The sequence below is a fragment of the Thunnus thynnus genome, chromosome 22 (assembly GCF_963924715.1).
Source record: "Thunnus thynnus chromosome 22, fThuThy2.1, whole genome shotgun sequence".
In the NCBI taxonomy this organism is placed as follows: Eukaryota; Metazoa; Chordata; class Actinopteri; order Scombriformes; family Scombridae; genus Thunnus; species Thunnus thynnus.
Genome location: NC_089538.1, coordinates 25,194,851 through 25,213,889, shown reverse-complemented (window position 1 = coordinate 25,213,889; position 19,039 = coordinate 25,194,851). Strand labels below are relative to the sequence as shown.

General features: G+C 40.4%; 1 protein-coding gene across 2 annotated transcripts; it reads right to left on the bottom strand.

Moving 5' to 3' along the window:
- Positions 1 to 624: 624 nt before the first annotated feature.
- LOC137174931 (uncharacterized) lies at positions 625 to 15,316 on the bottom strand. Of its 2 annotated transcripts, none has more exons than XM_067580470.1 (16): positions 14,986 to 15,316; positions 13,477 to 13,575; positions 13,012 to 13,144; positions 12,214 to 12,344; positions 11,736 to 11,971; positions 11,438 to 11,556; positions 11,225 to 11,355; positions 10,136 to 10,371; positions 9,070 to 9,170; positions 8,814 to 8,944; positions 7,847 to 8,088; positions 7,132 to 7,217; positions 6,928 to 7,058; positions 6,420 to 6,652; positions 6,098 to 6,201; positions 625 to 5,939 (listed from the first exon to the last, which is right to left on the bottom strand). In XM_067580470.1, the coding sequence occupies exons 1-16, from the start codon at positions 15,230 to 15,232 to the stop codon at positions 4,904 to 4,906; spliced, it is 3,396 nt and encodes a 1,131-aa protein (XP_067436571.1). In that variant the 5' UTR covers positions 15,233 to 15,316; the 3' UTR covers positions 625 to 4,903. The 2 variants fall into 2 exon arrangements, with proteins under 2 accessions (XP_067436571.1, XP_067436572.1); XM_067580471.1 differs by having other exon boundaries at positions 9,070 to 9,143; positions 14,986 to 15,314.
- Positions 15,317 to 19,039: the final 3,723 nt, after the last annotated feature.

The following is a 19,039-nucleotide window of genomic DNA, read 5'->3' as shown; positions in this document are numbered from 1 at the left end:
TTTTGCAATATAACTATAACTTCTTGTATAAATTGTATATTTTAATCTCTAGTAATAAGAAAATATCTCAGAATAAAATTAAAACTATCTTATTATAACATGAAAAGTTTCTTGTTTAAAATGAGAAGTTTCTCATTAAAACGAGAAACTAAGCAAATTGTTGGCAGCAACACGCTGCTGCAAGAAATATAACAGATGTTTCTGTTTCCAGTGCAGCCAAACAAACAGATTTTTAGGTTGGAAATTTGAATCCAGGTTGTGAATGACATAGTCTGCCACTAATGATGAAAACTACTTTACAAAAAAGATCATTATAAAATGTAATGATCTTGTGAAAAATGTGTTTCAGATTAATTTGCAGACATCTTATTCACTGACATCATTTTTAAAATTATGGGTAATCCATATCAACCAAAAACTAAAGCTCAACTTTCCTTCTTGACCCCAGGAATAAAGAAATAATTCATAAAGATTTGTGACCTTTGACCAAGTAACTTCTTACTCTGTAGTTATATTATGTTTATATTGTTGCTGCGCTCAAGCTTTTGATCGTGGTAGAATAATGAAGTACAAAAAATAACCAATTCAATCTGAACATGAAAATAACCAAACGCAACATGGACAGGCAGTTGGAGATGTCAACCAGCAACTCAACACAACTTTTATTTACAGTATAAAAACTCCATTCAACAAAACGCAGGAACAGCTTTCATGTGTTTTCAAAATGATCAGAACTTCATTAAAATAATGACACTGATAAAAGCAAAAAAAACCAAAAAACTTGCAGTAGCAATAGTTGTGATCAAAGGTAAAAATGACAATTTTTGCTAAAAAAAAAAAAAAAGATGAATAAACTCTAAAATCATAACTAGAAAAAACTTCATATCATGTAAAAATCATAAGTTGTTTCCCAAAAAATACAGAGATGTAACCTCTTGTACTTGAGCTCAACCAATAATAAACTTCTTTTCAGTCAACATATGACAACATTTATCAGTTTTGATGCATTGCTGTGTTCTTGATGGCAACATCTTTGCTGTAGATAAACACAAAAAAGCCTGAACACCAGGAAGTTTTACACCTTTGTGATATATGTATTTACTGTTAATCACACTGACCTGAAACATCTCATGAAAGGTGCATCAATATTTAACTCAAACAGCCCAACATGTAACAACCTACTTAACCATAATTTGTTTTCCTTCATCTTGTGACTTGTGAGGATTCAATAAAATTCCCATAATCAGCATTTTTCTTTTCTTGGGGCCCCACATAGTCAGAGCTCAGTGTTGAAACTGAGTCAAGAACAAAAAAATTTACACTTTTCAGACATTTTTGATGGCTACAGTCCATCTGACATTCCTGCTAAAACACATAATTCCTGGATCATGTGCGCTTAAAGTCTGGTGATTTTCTGTTTTTCTTATTTTCAACAATCAATTTTAGTCATGAAAATACCAGAATCAACAATTAATTGATCTACTTATTATCCACAAGTATTGTTTGTGTGTATAAAAGCCTGATATATCATATTGTCTGTGTCATAGAGCTCCATTCTGTCTCATGCTGCCGGTATGAAATGTTTGCAATAGATACACTGTTGTACTGGTTGCAGCTTTCATTACATAGTAGCAGGAGTTGGTTGGGCTTGATGTGCTGAGACAGCTTGTACACAACCCTAAATCTGTCTGGTTTTGTGCGTTATGTGACTGTAATCCATTACCTGGAAGACAACAGGTTAAGAGAGTGGTCTAAGAATTCAATTCCAAAACGCACCTTAAACCAGAAACAGTGGAAGGTTGGGCTTGAGGGTAGCGACCCAGACCCATAAAAAACATTCATGCTACAGAAACGTCGATGAAAACCAAGAATTCCCAAAGCCTTGGAAAGGAAGACTCTTCAGTTTCCAGGCTAAAGAGAAAATGACGATGTACATGGAAAACCGTGCGTCTGGATCTTCTAACTCCAAGACGATCCATCAGCATTGCAACACGGACCGTCAGGAACATGTATGCAAGAGGAAAGACAGCAGTAATAACGGAGGAGTTGAGGAGGTGCAGAATATCTCTCCTGGGTCTGTGTGAAACCAGATGTCTCCAGTCAGAGCAGGTTAAACTGGCCAGTGGTGAGTCCATATTGTACTCAGGGCACCCAGATGACTCTTCACCACATACAGACAGATTAGGGTTCATGCTATCCAAAGAGGCCCAGAGGGACCTCATCAGCTGGGAAATCATCAACTCAATTACATTCATTGATTACTCATTACAGCAAAATTTTATACTACGCATAAGAAAATAAACCTTTAAAATCGTACAATGCTACGCCCCCATCAACAACGCAGATGAAACCAAGGACCACTTCTACAACCAACTACATCTGAGACTCCAGACCAAGAAAGGAAAGGCCATCATGACTTTAATGGAAGACAGAGAGAAACAACAACGGTTAGGAGCTGATAATAGGAAAGTAAGGGCTTGGTACAATGAATGAAGCAATTTGTGCAGACAACAACTAGGTTATTGGAGGTTCAGTTTTCCCCTTCAAGGATGTCCATAAAGCAACATGGGTTTCCGCTAACCAAACAACCAAAAATCAGATTGACCACATCTGCATCAACCAGTTTAGGTACTCCCTGCTGGATGTCAGAGTGAAAAGGGGAGCTGACGCTGGGTCTGACCATCAAATGCATGAATCCCAGAGAAGCAAGAGTCAAATTTAACATACAGCAATTTTAAGAAATAGGCACATTGGAACTATTCCAGGTCACATTACAGAACCGGTTTGAAGCTCTACAAGACCAAGAAACAGAATCCCAAAGATCACTGGAGGAGATGTGAAAAGGTCTGAAGACCATATAGAAGGAGACATGAAGAAGTGGTAGAGAGAAAAAAGACAAATCCACTAGACTCATAGACTTGACCATGAACCAAGAAACCAACAACAGCAGAACCAGCATACAGTGGAGCCCGGCTGAACAGCTACAGGATCCAGATTCTGCTGATGACACACCGACTAACAGATGCAAGACAAATCACACAAACTACAAAGAACTGTTGCTACGCTTGGACTCAAGATCAACCTACCAAAAACTCAAGGCAAGAAAAATGCACCAATGATCATAGTCAACTAGAGAAGGTAGACGGTTTTACGTAGCTTGGGAGTATAATTACTGTGGACGGAGGAAGATGTCCAACCGGAATGGGAAAAGCGAGAAGTATTCAACATCCTAAATAACACCTGGAGAACAAAAAACCTAGCACTTAAAACCAAACTGAAAACTTTTAACTTTCAAACGTCAAATCTGTTCTGTTGTATGGATCAGAAACAAATCACCAACAACATACTCAACAAACTACACACATTCATCAGCAGCTGCTTCCGACGCCTCCTGGGAGTCTACTAGCCAGATACCATCACCAACTCCAACCTGTGGGAGTGCACCCAGCAAAAACCATTAGAACTTCAAATTATGAGGAGGAAGTGGAGCTGGATTGGCCGGACACTCAGAAGACACAATCAATCAATCAATAAATCACCAAACAGGCACTGAAATAGAACCCACAAGGTGGGAGAAACAGAGGAAGACCTAGAACCAGCTGGAGATTAAGGCTGAGAGGCAACAACTGGATCGAAGGGCACAAGACCGGAGAGGATGGAGAGCTTTCGTCATTGGCCTATGTTCTTTAGGGAATACAAAGGGCTAAGTAGTAGGTGATTAGTAAAGAGCTCCATTATTGTCCAAAAACCTTTGAAAACACACCAAGGGGCCACAGCCCTGCACCGGACGACATGTTCCTTCCTTTTCATTATCCATGTGTTTTTTTTTACAGTTAATTGTTCAATCTGTCAGATAATATTAAAAAACTGATACAATTACCTAAAACCCAAGTTTATCTTAAAGTAGCCTGTTTTGCCTGATCAACAGTCCATATCCCCCAAAAAATATCAATTTACAATTCACATAAAATCAATGAACAGCAGGAAACCATCACAACTGAGAAGCTGTAACGAGTGAATGTTTGGTATTTTCCAATTTCTTAAAATTTTATTCTCCTTTTATATCATGTCCTTTCTGTTTTATGTAAAGTTCTTTGTTAAAAAGTGTCAAACAAATACTTGCCTTAAAAATGACTAAAATAATTACTCAACTATCACAAAGTTCCCCCAAAAAAAGTAATTCTGCAGCCAGAAGTACTGACTAGAGCATCAAATGTGGATCCACCCACAGCGAGTAGTCCCCAACAAATGCACGCTTTCCTCCTGTTTCAGTAACTTTATACTAACCATGCCTTCAGCTTCCCAACCAACCCGGGTACAGTGAGCTTTTGGTTTGGAGTTTTGTCAAAGGCTTGGAATTCGGTCTATCTACTCGCAGGTCTAGTTTAAACTGCTGCTTTTTTAAATGTATCAGTAGGAACCAATGGGCTTGGAGTTAAGAGCCACAGACAGTAGAGAAGGAGCAACGTATTGAGAGATTTGGTGCTAATATGATATAGAATATCACCAGACTTTTACTTTAAAAACGCTCCCACCTAAATCTTTTAAACAATAATTTTAACATTTTTTTTATATAAAATGTACTAAAACGAATCAACCTGGGTCAGTGAACGTTTGGTTATGTTGGGTGCTTGGACACTGGTAAACCTGATTGCAGGTTCATCTTTAAAAATGAAACTATATTTTTGAGCTGTTTTTAAAGGTTTTTCAGTAGGAACAAACGGATTTGGAGCTGAGAGACACAGACCAAGTAGGAAAGGAAAGTATTGAGAGACAAATAGAACAGCCTTGTCTTTCAAGTTGCTTCAGGCACCAAGGTACAAATGAATCATATTTAACAACAAAACAATTTGTGCAAACAGAAGCTGTGATCATGTGAAATCTCCTGAAACATTCAGTAACATTAGTCCTTCATCCAGACGTTTTCTTCCACCAGGTGGGTCTTCATGTGTCTTTTCACGCAGTGGCTCTGACTGAAGGCCATGTCACATACAGGGCACTTGTAGGGCTTCTCTCCGGTGTGGATCCTCATGTGAGTCACCAGACTGGCCCTGGCGAAAAACTGTTTGCTGCATTTGCTGCAAGCATGCGGCTTTTCTCTGGAGTGGTATTTCAGGTGAGCTTGTTGCTGATGTTTTGTATGAAACTTTCTTCTGCAGATGTCGCACTCGTACGTTCTCTCTTGGACCGTGTGACCCGAGTGCCTCCTCATGTGCTGGGACAGACTTTCAAAGCTGCGAACAGATTTATTGCAGACGCTGCAGTGATACGGCTTCTCGCCAGTGTGTTTGGTCATGTGAACTTTGAGGTTTAAGTTAGAGACGAATGATTTCTCGCAAAAGTCACATTTGTGAGGTTTTTCCTCCACGTGGACCCAACTGTGATTCTTCAGCGCCGACTTTTGGAAGAACTCTTTACGGCAAATCTTACACTCGTACGTTTTCTCTCTTCTGTGTCGAGCCATGTGTCCCTTGAGGCCGCTGGCGGAGATGAAATACATCTCGCAGATGTTGCAGCTGTGAGTTTTCTGGTGGCTTTGCAGGTGACTCCTCAGCTCCTCTGCAGACTCTGAATGTTCTCCGCACACTCCACAAACTCCCTGTGGATCGTTCACGTGACTCCAGGCGTGTTTTATCAACATGTTCAACGACCCGCGCAGGACTCTGCAGACTGTACAGGACAGAAGAGCATCGCTCTTCTCAACCAACTCTTCCATAGACGACTGGATCAGCTTCCTGCGGTTTGTTTTGACTCCTGAACGTTTGACTCGTCGCTTCGTCTTCTCTGAGATCTTCTCCCAGTCGTCGTCTCTGTCCCCTTCGCTCTCAGAAAGAACTAGAAAGCCTTTCGCTGGCTCTAATCTTGTAGAATAATCATCATCATCAGCTTCCTCTGTTTCCATGTCTTCTTCTCTTTGTTGAACATGGATGTCATGGGAACTTGGAACATAAATGAAGAGTTTATTGACACACATGTATTCATGTCAAGTCCATAAAAGTCAGCTATGCATTTATATTTATTCTACTGCAAGAAGGGATCAACTTTATGGGTGTTTTCTGTGAAACAAGTCTGATGTCTTGAAACATTCTGGACTTACTTTGTGTTCAGGCTGGTTTGATCAGAAGTTGATGGAGAATCTGTTTTCCTCTGCAGGTGATGAGTTTCCTCTTGTTTCTGGAACAAGAGTTTTGTTCCCAAATCCTATTTCAAACAAAAGCAGAGACGCAATCTTTCATAAAACAGCTGAGAGCACAAAAACTGAAATACATCATGCAACTTTTTAAAAGGATGGAAGAAAAGAACCAAGAAATTTCACCAGATTTTTACTTCAGGGGAATAAAGGATTCCTAGGATTTATAGTACAAATTATTACTGTAAATGTGTTTCAGACAAAAACAAAACGAAATCAGACAGTGTACCTTCAGTCGGATGTACAGGGCTTGTCCTGTGGACCTGATCTTGTTGTAGATCTCCTCTGGTGTCAGCGTGGCCACTCTGAGCGGCTGTAGTTTCCTGCTGTGATCGGTGGTGAAGACGTCAAACGGTTGATGGGCAGCCAGCTGAGGGAAGGTGGACCTCAGCAGGTCCAGGAAGTCTGACTCCTGCAGGCCGAGAGGACACTGCAGCTCCCGCAGCGGATATTTCTGAAACACTGACATACAAACAGAGAAACAAAACACGTTACTGTAAGATCACCATGGAGGACAACGTGAACAACACATGGAAACACCTTAGCAACGATGTCAGCTCGCCAGCAAGGTAGACAAAAAAAAAAACGAAGCGCTCAGAGCAGGTTGAAGCCCTGACTTCTGACTTGCAGGCAGCATTTCAATATACGTTCACTTCAAGTTTTGTAACTTTGACCATGTTTAACATCCAACATCAGAACAAGATATAAATAACAGAATATGGCCGCTTTAAATGTACCAGCGGTTGACAGCACAGTGATCTGAGAGTCCTCCAGGATGCGGATCCTGAGGTCTATGTGGTCCTGCAGTTCACTGATCCGACGTCTGGCGGCACTCTTCCTGCCAGAGTGAACTGTGAGAGAAACTGACCTGAAAGACGGAGATTGGAAGGAGGTTAATAACAGAAAATGATTTAACCACCAACTTTTTGTTTCTGACTTACTTTGTCAACAGTCTGCTTTCATCAGTGGCGGACGGAGAATCTCCAGCAGCGTCGTCTTTCTGACTCTTTTTCAGCTCCGCCTGTTCCTGAAAGAAGAATTTAAATCTCAAATGATGTTTCCACCAAAACCAGTGATGCTCACACAGTGTTTATGATTAACAAACTAAACGCTGATGCGTCAGAAAGATTCTGACTGACAAAAAGTGATATTTTGGGACTAAAACTCATTCATTATCACCAATAAACCTCCATAAATACTCAAAAAAAAAACAGGCCTCAGAACCTGCCTGAGAATCATCACAGTGATCAGTGAGAGTTGTCTGAACATCATGTTACACTGCTAACAGCTGATTCACATGACTTTAAATTGAGACTATTTGACTAAATGACGGCACATTTGAGAAGCTTTTCTCAGGTCTTGCTGTCCTGATGGGATTGATTCATTGATGGCAGTTACGTTCTACAGCACAAATAAACACACCCACACCCCCTCACAACCCTGCAGGGAGGTGCTCCATTGCCAGATATAGAGCTTCATCCTGTCCACTGTGGCCTCTCTGCTGTGTGTGTGTAGTTCAGCCCCACCCGTTGTCAACACACACACACACACACAGACCTGCTGCTCTTTATACATCCAAGAGACAGAGCGGAGCAGAGGAGAGACACAGAGACAGGCATGTAACCTGGTTGCTACGCTACGAGTCCAGTCTGGTACCTTCAGTCGGATGTAGAGCGCTGAGGTTCCTGCTCCGGTCGACCTGATGGTTCTGTCGATCTCCTCCGGCGTCAACGTCTTTACTGTTAGAGGCTGCAGCCGCTTGGCTCTGTCACACGTGAAGATGTCAAATGGTCGATCGGCAGCCAGCTGAGGGAAGGTGGACCTCAGCAGGTCCAGGAAGTCTGACTCCTGCAGGCCCAGAGGACACCGCAGCTCCTGCAGCGGATATTTCTGAAACACTGACACACAAACAGAGAAACATTCATTGGTCAGACCAGCTGATTCATGCTGGTCACCAATCATTCTTCGCTCTTTGATAGATATTCTGGCAGAGTATTGGGTGGTTTTTACACCGCTAGAGACTAGTCGATTGACAGGAAACAATTCTTTTTTTTGACTTTTTGCCTTTATTGGTTCACAGATGTGCAGATGACAACATTAATAATAAACTAATTATCTTTGAGTTTTGGACACAGATTCTGAAAACTTGGGATGGACATTTTTGACAAGTTACTGTCATTTTATGAATAAGAGGATATATGATAATAAAGGATAATTGACTAGTTGAGAAAATAAAGCTGTAGATGAATCGATCATGAAAACAATCGTTAGTTGCAGTCGTGGACTCACTGTGCTGTAATAAGACAGAGAAACCAGCAGCCACCTTCCTTATTATTAATGTTGAAATCATTTCTGATTGTAAGAGGAAAGTCAGTCTTTCCATCTCATGAGTGTTCTGATGATTTGAAGCCAGTTATCTAGAGCAATTGTTTTATTTACTGCTGTAATATTTGACTATTTTCCCTGGTAGCTCCTCTACTCTGTTGAATTAAAGCTCTACTATGTAAACATTTATCTGGTGCTTATGAAACCAGTGTATTCTGCATTACTTCATGTCATGTTCTGATTGGATGGTTTGTAGTCGAGGGAACATCTCAACACAGAATAAACTCTTTAAATGTACCGTTGGTGGACAGCACACTGATCTGAGAGTCCTCCAGGATGCGGATCCTGAGATCTACGTGGTTCTGTGGTTCGCTGGTCCGACGCCTGTGGGCGCTCCTTCTGTCAGACTGAACTCTGGGAGACGATAACCTGGAACGTGGAGGACAGGAAGCCGGTTAATGACAGAATAAAGCAGTAAAGATGAATGGTTTGTTGAATCTATTATCGAATAACTGATCTCTTGTTTTACAGCATCAGTTGACTGGTTGAAGCACCTCGTGTTGCCGGTTTGAGGATCAGCAGCGTCTCTCTGTGACGGCTGAAGCTCTTCATCAGTGGACTGCAGACGCTGAAGTACAGATGTTAGATGTTTAGTCTTTAAGGAAATGGATCACAGCACAAACACCAAATTATATCACTTTTTCACACAGTGAATTCATGTAAGTGATGTTGTTGGGGATGCAGAGTGAAGGTCTCTGGCACAACTTCACCTACTTCCAAGGTGCCCGGAGAAGATAGATGAGAACTCCAATAACACTTGTAGTATGAAGAACAACTTTATTAGTTGACCGAGGCATTTCGGCTTGTGGCCTTCATCAGGGTCATCATAAAACACATTACAAACAACATTTAAATAAAGTAAGTTGGGTATGAAAAAAGGTTAAAAAAAAGTTAAAAAAAATATAAAAGACAACCAATCATATACATCCAGACACATATCAGCCAATGGGACGTCTACAAAGATAGGTTGGATATATGGTCATGTGACTTCAGGCCAGATGTTGTCCAAGAAGGGACATGGGTGACACCATATTTGGTCTATTAACTAGAAAGGTGCAACTAGGGGGTGGTACTTGGACACTCCAAGCCACATGACCATATATCCAACCCATCTTTGTAGATGCCCCATTGGCTGATATGTGTCTGGATGGGTTGAATATATGGTCATGTGGCTTCAGGCCAATTGTTGTCCAAGATTAACAGAGGCAAAGGGAGTGTCCAAGTACCACCTCCTAGTTGCACCTAATTAATGGACCAAATATGGTGTCACCCATGTCCCTTCTAGGACAACGATTGGCCTAAAGCCACATGACCATATATCCAACCCATCTTTGTAGATGTATATGATTGGTTGTCTTTTATATTTTTTTTAACTTTTTTTTTACCTTTTTTCATACCCAACTTACTTTATCTAAATGTTGTTTGTGATGTGTTTTATGATGACCCTGATGAAGGCCACAAGCTTAAACGCGTCGGTCGACTAATAAAGTTGTTCTTCATACTACAAGTGTTGCTGGAGTTCTCATCTCTCTAGTGATGTTGTTGGGATAATATTTGTACCTTCAGTCGGATGTAGAGGGCTGAATACCCAGTGGACCTGATCCTGTCGTAGATCTCCTCTGGTGTCAGCGTGTCCACTCTGAGCGGCTGTAGTTTCCTGCTGTGGTTGGTGGTGAAGACATCAAACGGTTGATCAGCAGCCAGCTGAGGGAAGGTGGACCTCAGCAGGTCCAGGAAGTCTGACTCGTCCAGGCCGAGAGGACACTGCAGCTCCTGCAGCGGATATTTCCGAAACACTGACACACAAACAGACCCATTTATTGATCCAGTCAGGGTCCAGATACGCTGTAAGATCATGTTCAACTGTTGAAATAAAAAAAACTGAAATAGTCTGAAGAACGGCTGCTTTAATCAAAAGAGATTAATCGTTTAAAATATCAAATAATCACCGCTTCAGCTTCTCAAAAGGGAACATTTGCTGCTTTTTCTTGTCTTATATTACAGCAAATTCAATTAGAGCTGCAACAGCTAGTCAATTAATTGATCAGTTGATCTATGGAAAATATCTGGCAACTATTGTTTTAGTCATTTTTTAAGAAAAAATATAAAATATTCTGTGGTTGCAGCTTCTCAGATGTGAGAATTTGAGGTTTTAAGGTGTCATATGTGACAGTAAAGTGACAAAACAAAACGTTTAAAGATGTCATCTTGAGCTTTAAGAATTATAACAGGCATTTTCACTATTTTCCAATATTTTATGAATAAAAAATAAAGATAAATTGATTCATCAAGGAAATAATTGGCAGATTAACCAATATATATCATTAGTTGCAGCCATAAACTGAATATCTCTGGATGTTGGTGGGAAGTCTTGACCTGACTGCAGTGGTTATTTCTTAAAAACTGACAGAAAACAGAAATATTCACCAATTCAAATATATTTTTTCATATTTCTTGTCATTTTCTGTCAATAAGATTTTGTTGACATTTGTTCCAGAGAGTTGATTCAATCAGAGCAGCAACCAACAGTTATTTTCATGATTAATTAATCGCAGAAACGAAGGTGGATCTATCAATGTTCTGTGAGTGTTGGCGGCTGCAGGGATGAATCGACTGAAACCGGATGTTAAGTTGCTCTTTAAAATGTACCGTTGGTTGACAGCACACTGATCTCAGAGTCCTCAAGGATGCAGATCCTGAGGTCTACGTGGTCCTGAGGTTCACTGGTCCGACGTCTGCCACGCTTCTTCCTGTCAGACCGAACCGTGGGAGACGATAACCTGAAAGACGAAGATTAAAAACTGAATAAGACAGCGGTTCTGATTAGCCGGCAGCCCACTAGAACTAACTGAAACCCTGTACCTTGTGTACAGGGTGGTTTTATCATTCGTCGTTATGGTGATGGAGTCAGACGGAGGATCAGCGTCTTCTCTCTGCAGTGGACGAAGCTCTTTGTCACCGGCCGGCGGTTCCTCTTGTTCCTGAAAGTTTACTCTTTAATAAAACCCCTAAAACTCAAATACAGGACCTTTGAACAAGAACATGACAACAAGAACAGGCTCCAGATTGTTGAGACGCCTCAGACAAGTTAGTGATTTTGGGTTTTTATGATTAAAAGACTTGTACATCCAGAAACCACAAACAGAACCCAGTCTGGTACCTTCAGTCGGATGTAGAGGGCTGAATACCCAGTGGACCTGATCCTGTTGTAGATCTTCTCTGGTGTCAGCGTTGCCACTCTGAGCGGCTGTAGTTTCCTGCTGTGATCGGTGGTGAAGATGTCAAACGGTTGATCTGCAGCCAGCTGAGGGAAGGTGGACCTCAGCAGGTCCAGGAAGTCTGACTCCTGCAGGCCCAGAGGACACTGCAGCTCCTGCAGCGGATATTTCTGAAACACTGACACACAAACGACTTCATCATGACCTTTTGTCGGGGATTTAAAATGTAAAATATGTCCGTTAAAAAAGCGTGAATCCAGATACAGACAGGAAACTAATTACAGAAGAACAGTTGAGTTTAATCTGAGTGATGAAAGGTGTTTTATTAGTAACAATTCAGGACGTTTAAAACTAACATTCTTATCGTGAAACTTTAATTAAAGCTCCTGATGTACAAGATTCTGGTGTTACGATGTTTACCGTTATTTGACAGCACACTGATCTGAGAGTCCTCCAGGATGCGGATCCTGAGGTCTACGTGGTCCTGCGGTTCACTGGTCCGACGTCTGCCGGCGCTCCTCCTGTCAGACTGAACTATGGGAGACACCGACCTGAAAAACAAACATCAGCTAGTCGTGACGCTCGTCCGTAGACTTGTGTCATAACTGGGTGGCACCAGTAAAACATCATGGGATCCAGTACCAGAGCGCTGCATTAAAAATCCTGCGTGAAGCTCATTAACGCTGCAACTAATGATTATTTTCTCAATTAATCTATTTCATTTAGTTTATAAAATCTTAAAAAATAGTTAAAAATAGATAAAATTAGATGCCATTTACAATTCTCTCTAAGCCAAACATGACGTCTTTCATTTTCTTGTTTTCCTTCGACAAACAAGCAAACCAGACAATATTTGACATTGTTGCTTGAAAATGATTAACTAAGACCATGTTTACACTTGGTTTTAACGACCACCAAGACGCTTTGTGATCGGATCACTCAAACCACTTACTGAGGTGGTCTGGGACACATTTGACCTCATATATTATGTAAACGTTAACGTGTCCTGATGCGTCTCTGACGAGGACGTAACAGGAAAACACGTCATCAGCGCCGGACGTGGTTGTTTTGGTGATTTCGTCCTGTCAATGTCAACAGTTGCCGTATATTAGTTCTTGAAACATGTTTGTTGTCTTAGCTAGCATGCTAATAACTGTACGCAGGGCAGTAATGAAATCTGAAGACAGGTGGTCAGCTGAGTGTTAACTGCGTTGTTACCTTGATGCCGTGTCATAATCCAGCGGTGTGAGATGTTCCTGGTCCGGCGTGGAGCTCCGTGCTTCTCGTTCCTCCTCCGTCTGATCCTCAGTGTAGCAGAGCAGGAGGCCGAGACTCCCGCCATCCTCCACACCTGAACGCATCAACAACCTTTACATTTACATCCCTCCTTGTGTGGCTATAATGCTCTCTGTTACGCCACAAAATTAGTGTTTATTTATGATAACAGCACCAACTATAGTAGAGAGAAATTTGGGAATCAATTTACTTTACAGGTCTGATCATTTTAAACTAATTTCCTGGACGTTTTCTGAGTAATTTGCAGGTATTGAATGGTTCACTGTTAGGACGTTTTACAGAGAGGATGAAACAAGTGTTTGTACCTGCTTATAACAATTTATTAACTGTTATACTGATAATGAAAAAGCGCTACCGATAACTCTTCAAGTGGATTTAAAGACATACTGGGCTCATATTTGTACTGCTCTTCCTCTTCATGGAGTTCACCTCCTCCTGCCGCCTCCTCTGGTACCGGCTCACAGACAGGAAACAGCTGATGGTCGTCTGGATCAAATAAGAAGAGTTCAAGATTATTTGTCAACTGTGCAGAATTATAAACACATATCATCTGTACAATGAGATGAATTAAAATGAGGATCAGGACAGTAGATTAACAACAGAAGAACTACTTTAGACAAAGGAACCAGCGTATAAATCAATGATTGTCAGACGTAACAATGTTAGATGTTGTGAATATGGAGGACAAATAGTGCAAAACATATATAATTGACAGTCACTAAAAGAGGAATGTGTGTTTTTCTTAGTAAAAACTGTTTGCTTTGTTAAACAATAGAGACACAATATTAGATTGGATGCTTGGTACTGAAGTTTCTGCTGATAACAAATAACAATTTCCAGTCTTATAATGACTCATTTAACAAAAGTACCAGTTTACATGTTTTGACTGTCTGCATTGATTAAAGGACGAGTTCATAATCTTTTCAAGTGCGTCTTAAGAACAACACTGAAAGCTGTTTTTCTTGCTGTAATCATTCCTCCTGTTCATACTGACCATTAGAAGATCCCTTCATAATGACCTTACAATGTAATCCACAGTCCTCCTTCTGTGCTGAAATGTATTTCAAAGTTTATCTGAAGCTAATATGAAGCTTCAGCATCCAAATGAGTCAAATCCAGTAGATATCTTTCAACGTTACAGTCTTTTTAGTGCCAAAGTTCCTCTTTTTGTTACTATACTTCCACCTGCAGCTCAGCAGGGAAACACTGTCCGAGGAAACACAAAGAGGGAATTTGATGCTAAAAAGACTGTAAATGTGTCAGATATCCACTTGATATGACTAACTCAGACTGCTGAAGCTGAATAGAAGCTTCACACAGACTTTTAAATGACTGTGTGGACACACTGTGGATTTTATCCTCCAACACTTCCATTGAAAGCACATTTGAAGGATCTTTTAATATCCAGTATGAACAGGAGGAATGATTACAGACACCTGACTGCTGGTTTTAAATATCCAGAATATCATCTCTGCCACCAGGAGTCTCTCAATCCAAACAATAAGAGGTCCCACATGAAGCAGCGGGGGATCATGGGAGTCGTTGTCTTCATTGTTGAACAACCATCACTGCTAATGACAATCGATCCATCAATCTCATGTGACTCAAGACAGAAGAAGAAAAGAGGAGGAATCCCCTTTGACACAGCCTGTTCAAGGCGGGAACGCTGCACCTCGCTGTTCTGTATAAACACAGACATGGAGTTGTTCTGCCAATCAGCCAAATTATCAATAAAAACGTGCCCGTGAGAAGTTTGTTTGACTTGTGCACGTGAGCAGCAGGCCGAGTTGATCACTGATATCACCGGTTAAACAGCAGGTTTCACCGTTAAATTTACATCTTTATGAACCGTTTTCTCCACTGTGTGTTTACAACAACCAACAGAGAAGATCCGACCTGTTGTCTCCAGTTTGACCTGAGGCTGCATGAGAACCTCCAGCTGTCTCCTCTGCCGGTCGATCTCCTGTCTGAAGCCCGAAGCCTCCTCCTCGTACCCGGCTACGGTTCTCTCAACAACCGCTAAGATTTCCTGCGCGGCTGTCGTCAGTTTCTCGGAGATGATTCCTCTCAGCATCTCGGCTGTGGACATGTTACCGAGGCTGTCGTCGGTCTCCGCCGCCATCGTGCTCCAGCTCAGCAGCATCACCGCGCGGGTACTGTTTGGTCCCTGCCGGGTACTGGTGCGGCAACAAATGCTGTCCGGCTAGAAACAAAACTAACGGGAGAAAAAAAGCGGGAAAACACGCCGCTAGAGGAGAACCAAAGATGGCGCTGAAAGCAGGAGTAGTGGAAGAAATATTCAGATCGGTTTTTTTTAATTAAAAGAACAAATACAGCAATGTAAAAACACTCTATTACAAGTAAAAGTCCTGCATGGAAAGTTCTACTTCTCTAAAAGTACATAATTATGATCAGCTTGATGTAAAGTATTGCGGTAAAAGTAGTTGTTTGGTCTCTCTGACTGATATATTATTATGTTTCTGGATTTTTGACCCTTATTTTTTTTTTATATCATAATACAATGCAAATAGCAAACGGAGGAGGTTGCCACAGATGGAAAAATTAGAGGAAATTTTGGGATATTTTGATCACAGCTCCAGGAGCAACAACACTGACAACAATAAACTTTCCATTTGTTAACTTTCAAACTTTTTTTAAAACTCTGTTACAGCTCTTTTCACTTTATTATATTGTAAATTTCTATTTTACATTATTTATGATCTTTATTTTGCATTACTGTATTTTTACTTCACACCTCAGCAAATTCATTGTATGTACAGTATTTATACACTAACTTGGCAATAAACCTGCGTCTGATTCTTGGCTTTCAAAACTCACAGTTTGATTTACATCCATCAGCACACATTTTGTACCATTTCATGTTCATTCAAAACATAAAAGCATCTTGTACACTGGAGTCCTCTGAGAAGCATCAGGCTCAATGGGGAACTTTGGATATTAATTTCAAGGTCGTGGTTGTGTTTTAAATGGAGATTCATGCGTTTGATTTGACAGTAGAGTTGGATGATATTGTGTTGCATTGTGTCATTTCATATTGTTTTATTTTGCAGTGTGTTGGTGCTTCCCCACAGCAGATGGTTTCCTCCCACACTGCAAAGACATGCAGATTAGTGAACTGGAAAGTTGTAGGTGTGAATATACATGTCTTTATGTGCGTTTACTCAGTGATGACAGGCTGCACCTGTACTCTTGCCCTGCTGCAACTTGCTGTTACCCTGAACACCATAAGCAGCATTTAGAGAATGGATGGCTCGTAAATATTGCTCTGCATTATATTTTATCACTTGGATCATATATTATATTCTATTGTATCATCTATGTCAGTGATTCCAAACTGGTGGTGCTTGTAACACAGGTTACCAAGATTGTTGAGTCGCTCCACTAATTTAAAAGAAATCTACAGATTGAGTCGGCTGTAACACCTGAACACTATGTTGTGATTGTGAGTGGCTAAAAACCAAGCGGCAACCTCCGGGGCTGAAAAATGAAGCCAAATGCAGTTCCTTGAATGGCCACTTGAGGCTCCAAAAGCGAGTCAATCCCCATAGACCCCCATGTTGTCCCACATGACTATTTTTTAAATTTTTACTTCCAGGTCATTGTGCAGGTGTGTAGCAGCCAGTGTTAGTAGTGGCTTGTATCAATATACTGTTGCATCAGTGGCAGTGGGACCATGAAAAGTAGTGGTACAGTAGTATAGTGGTATAAGTGCAGTCACTATACATTAGCTGTAATCTACTAATAATAATAGATAAATTAATATTTTCACTTATAATAAATGTAATGATAATGTTAACTACAACCATAACTGACTGTTTGAAGACTCACAGCTGCCATGTCCACCCTCCACTACCACCTGTAGCTAACCTCACATCTCAACACACCTTCAGCTTCCTGTCAGACCCACTGCCATGGAAACGGTGAGTACTTCACCTCGGCCAGAGAACAGCCACCCAAACGCCTGAATGTGTTTCTGACTCTATTTATAACAGTTTATAGTTTATTTTATGTCAGCAAAATACAATCTCACAAATAAACATCAGAAAATACTAAAATGAACAAAAAAATTACACAGAAAACACAAAGATATTGTTAAAACTAACAATGTAAAAACTGCATGGAAGGCTTTTTTTTTTTTCAGGTTCATACTGTCTCCAGAACGACACCAAAAAGTATAAAGTCAAATCCACAAAAACCAAGATGTTTTCTTCTTTTTTTGGTTGAATCTGAAGATGCTCGTCCCTCTTAAATGTCACTGTTGTCATGCAGCCATTTCCATTATGACGTCATTACATGTTCGCCTTGCTTTATTGGCATGCGGCGCTGCAAAAAAAACAAAAAAAAGTAAAAACAACTAAAAATTGGCCCTCTTCTTTTTTAAAACTGTATTTATTGTGATTTTAACAATTGAAACTTAGAAATCAAAATTTTTCATATACAAAATATAAAATTGTAAATTATATGTTTTAACTTTGCTAGGGACATTTCTCTAATTGGACGGCACTTGCCTTGTAACTCTCTTTTTTCTTTCATATGCACACATGTGTGCACATACCGGCGTTAAGAGCCTGACTCTGCCAAAAGTTTACTTTATTAAATAAGTATTTGCTGATATAACAGGCAGGAATTGTTGTCTGATGTTAGAGATATGTTACATTTTGTTAATGATAGGTCTCTCTGTAAGGTTTTCAGACTTCACCTGAGATTCTGCAGCTCTGTTTCTTTCAGTTTGTTTCAGTTTATTACTCACCCACTCTTTGAAAAGGGGAGAGATGGGGTTATATAAATATGTTAAAGGAGACATCTTCAGAATAGCAAAATGCAAACTTTCGACCGGCATGACAGAAAGCAAGAAGAAACCAGCAAATAGCCTGAAAAACCAGCCAGTAACCAGCATAGTCTCATAGAGTCTCAGATAAGACACTGTTTTAAAGTTTCAATCTGCCCGCCCAGAAGGTGCATCCTGGCCAATCCCAGGGGTTGCAGAGATCTGGAGGAGCAACTCTTGAATATGGTTACTCTATTAATCAAAGTATTTACAATTTAACAATTGCATGATTCTTGCAATTAGTCATGACAATAACCAATGGTGGGGGTTGTTTATCCAAATCTTTGAATAAGTATTTGCTTATATAACAGGCAGGAATTGTTCTCTCATGTTAGATTTTATTGATGACAACTGCAACAAGAAAATTAATGTATAGAAACCTGTCGGTCATGTGCTGCTCTCTTCTGTAAGGTTTTCAGACTTCACCCAAGATTCTGTAGCTCTGTGCTTATTTCAGTTTGTTCTTTATTTTACACATACTCAATACTTCAGTTGAACCACCGTTCATTCATCACTGACCCTGCTGCTACTGCTGCTGGTGCAGCTGGTCGACACAGCTTGAAGTTGGAGGTTGCCAGATCCTCAAGACGGCTATCCCCCCCATTTCTCACTCTCTCACTCTTTATCATAAAGCAAACCTGGCAACTGCAGAGATCTCGTCAGCAACATTATGAGTAGTTAAAATGGCAAGATTGTTGGAGATAGGTAAGAATGTTGGTCGGGACAATTCAGCAACAACTTGACATGGGTAAGGACATGTCCCTACCGTCCATACCCAAATCTACGTCCATTCACCGTATATTTCATATACTCCTCCTCTGCTGTGATTGCCTGAAGTTTGTTTTGTTGCACATTATTGAAGAAAAATATTGATACTTCAACATTTGTGAATATATTATTAACTGAAAATAATTTAGCAATTACACAAAATTTCTACTTTTCCCTCCGCTATTATAACTCCCATTTTGTATCCCAGTAGTTTCAAACAGGTGTCTTTTCAGATGTCCAATTTTCAAATGATTCCCAAACATCCCTCATGTAAAAACAAATAAACAAATGTAATGTTTCAATATTAGTAACTCTAATTTGTAGTAGTTTCTC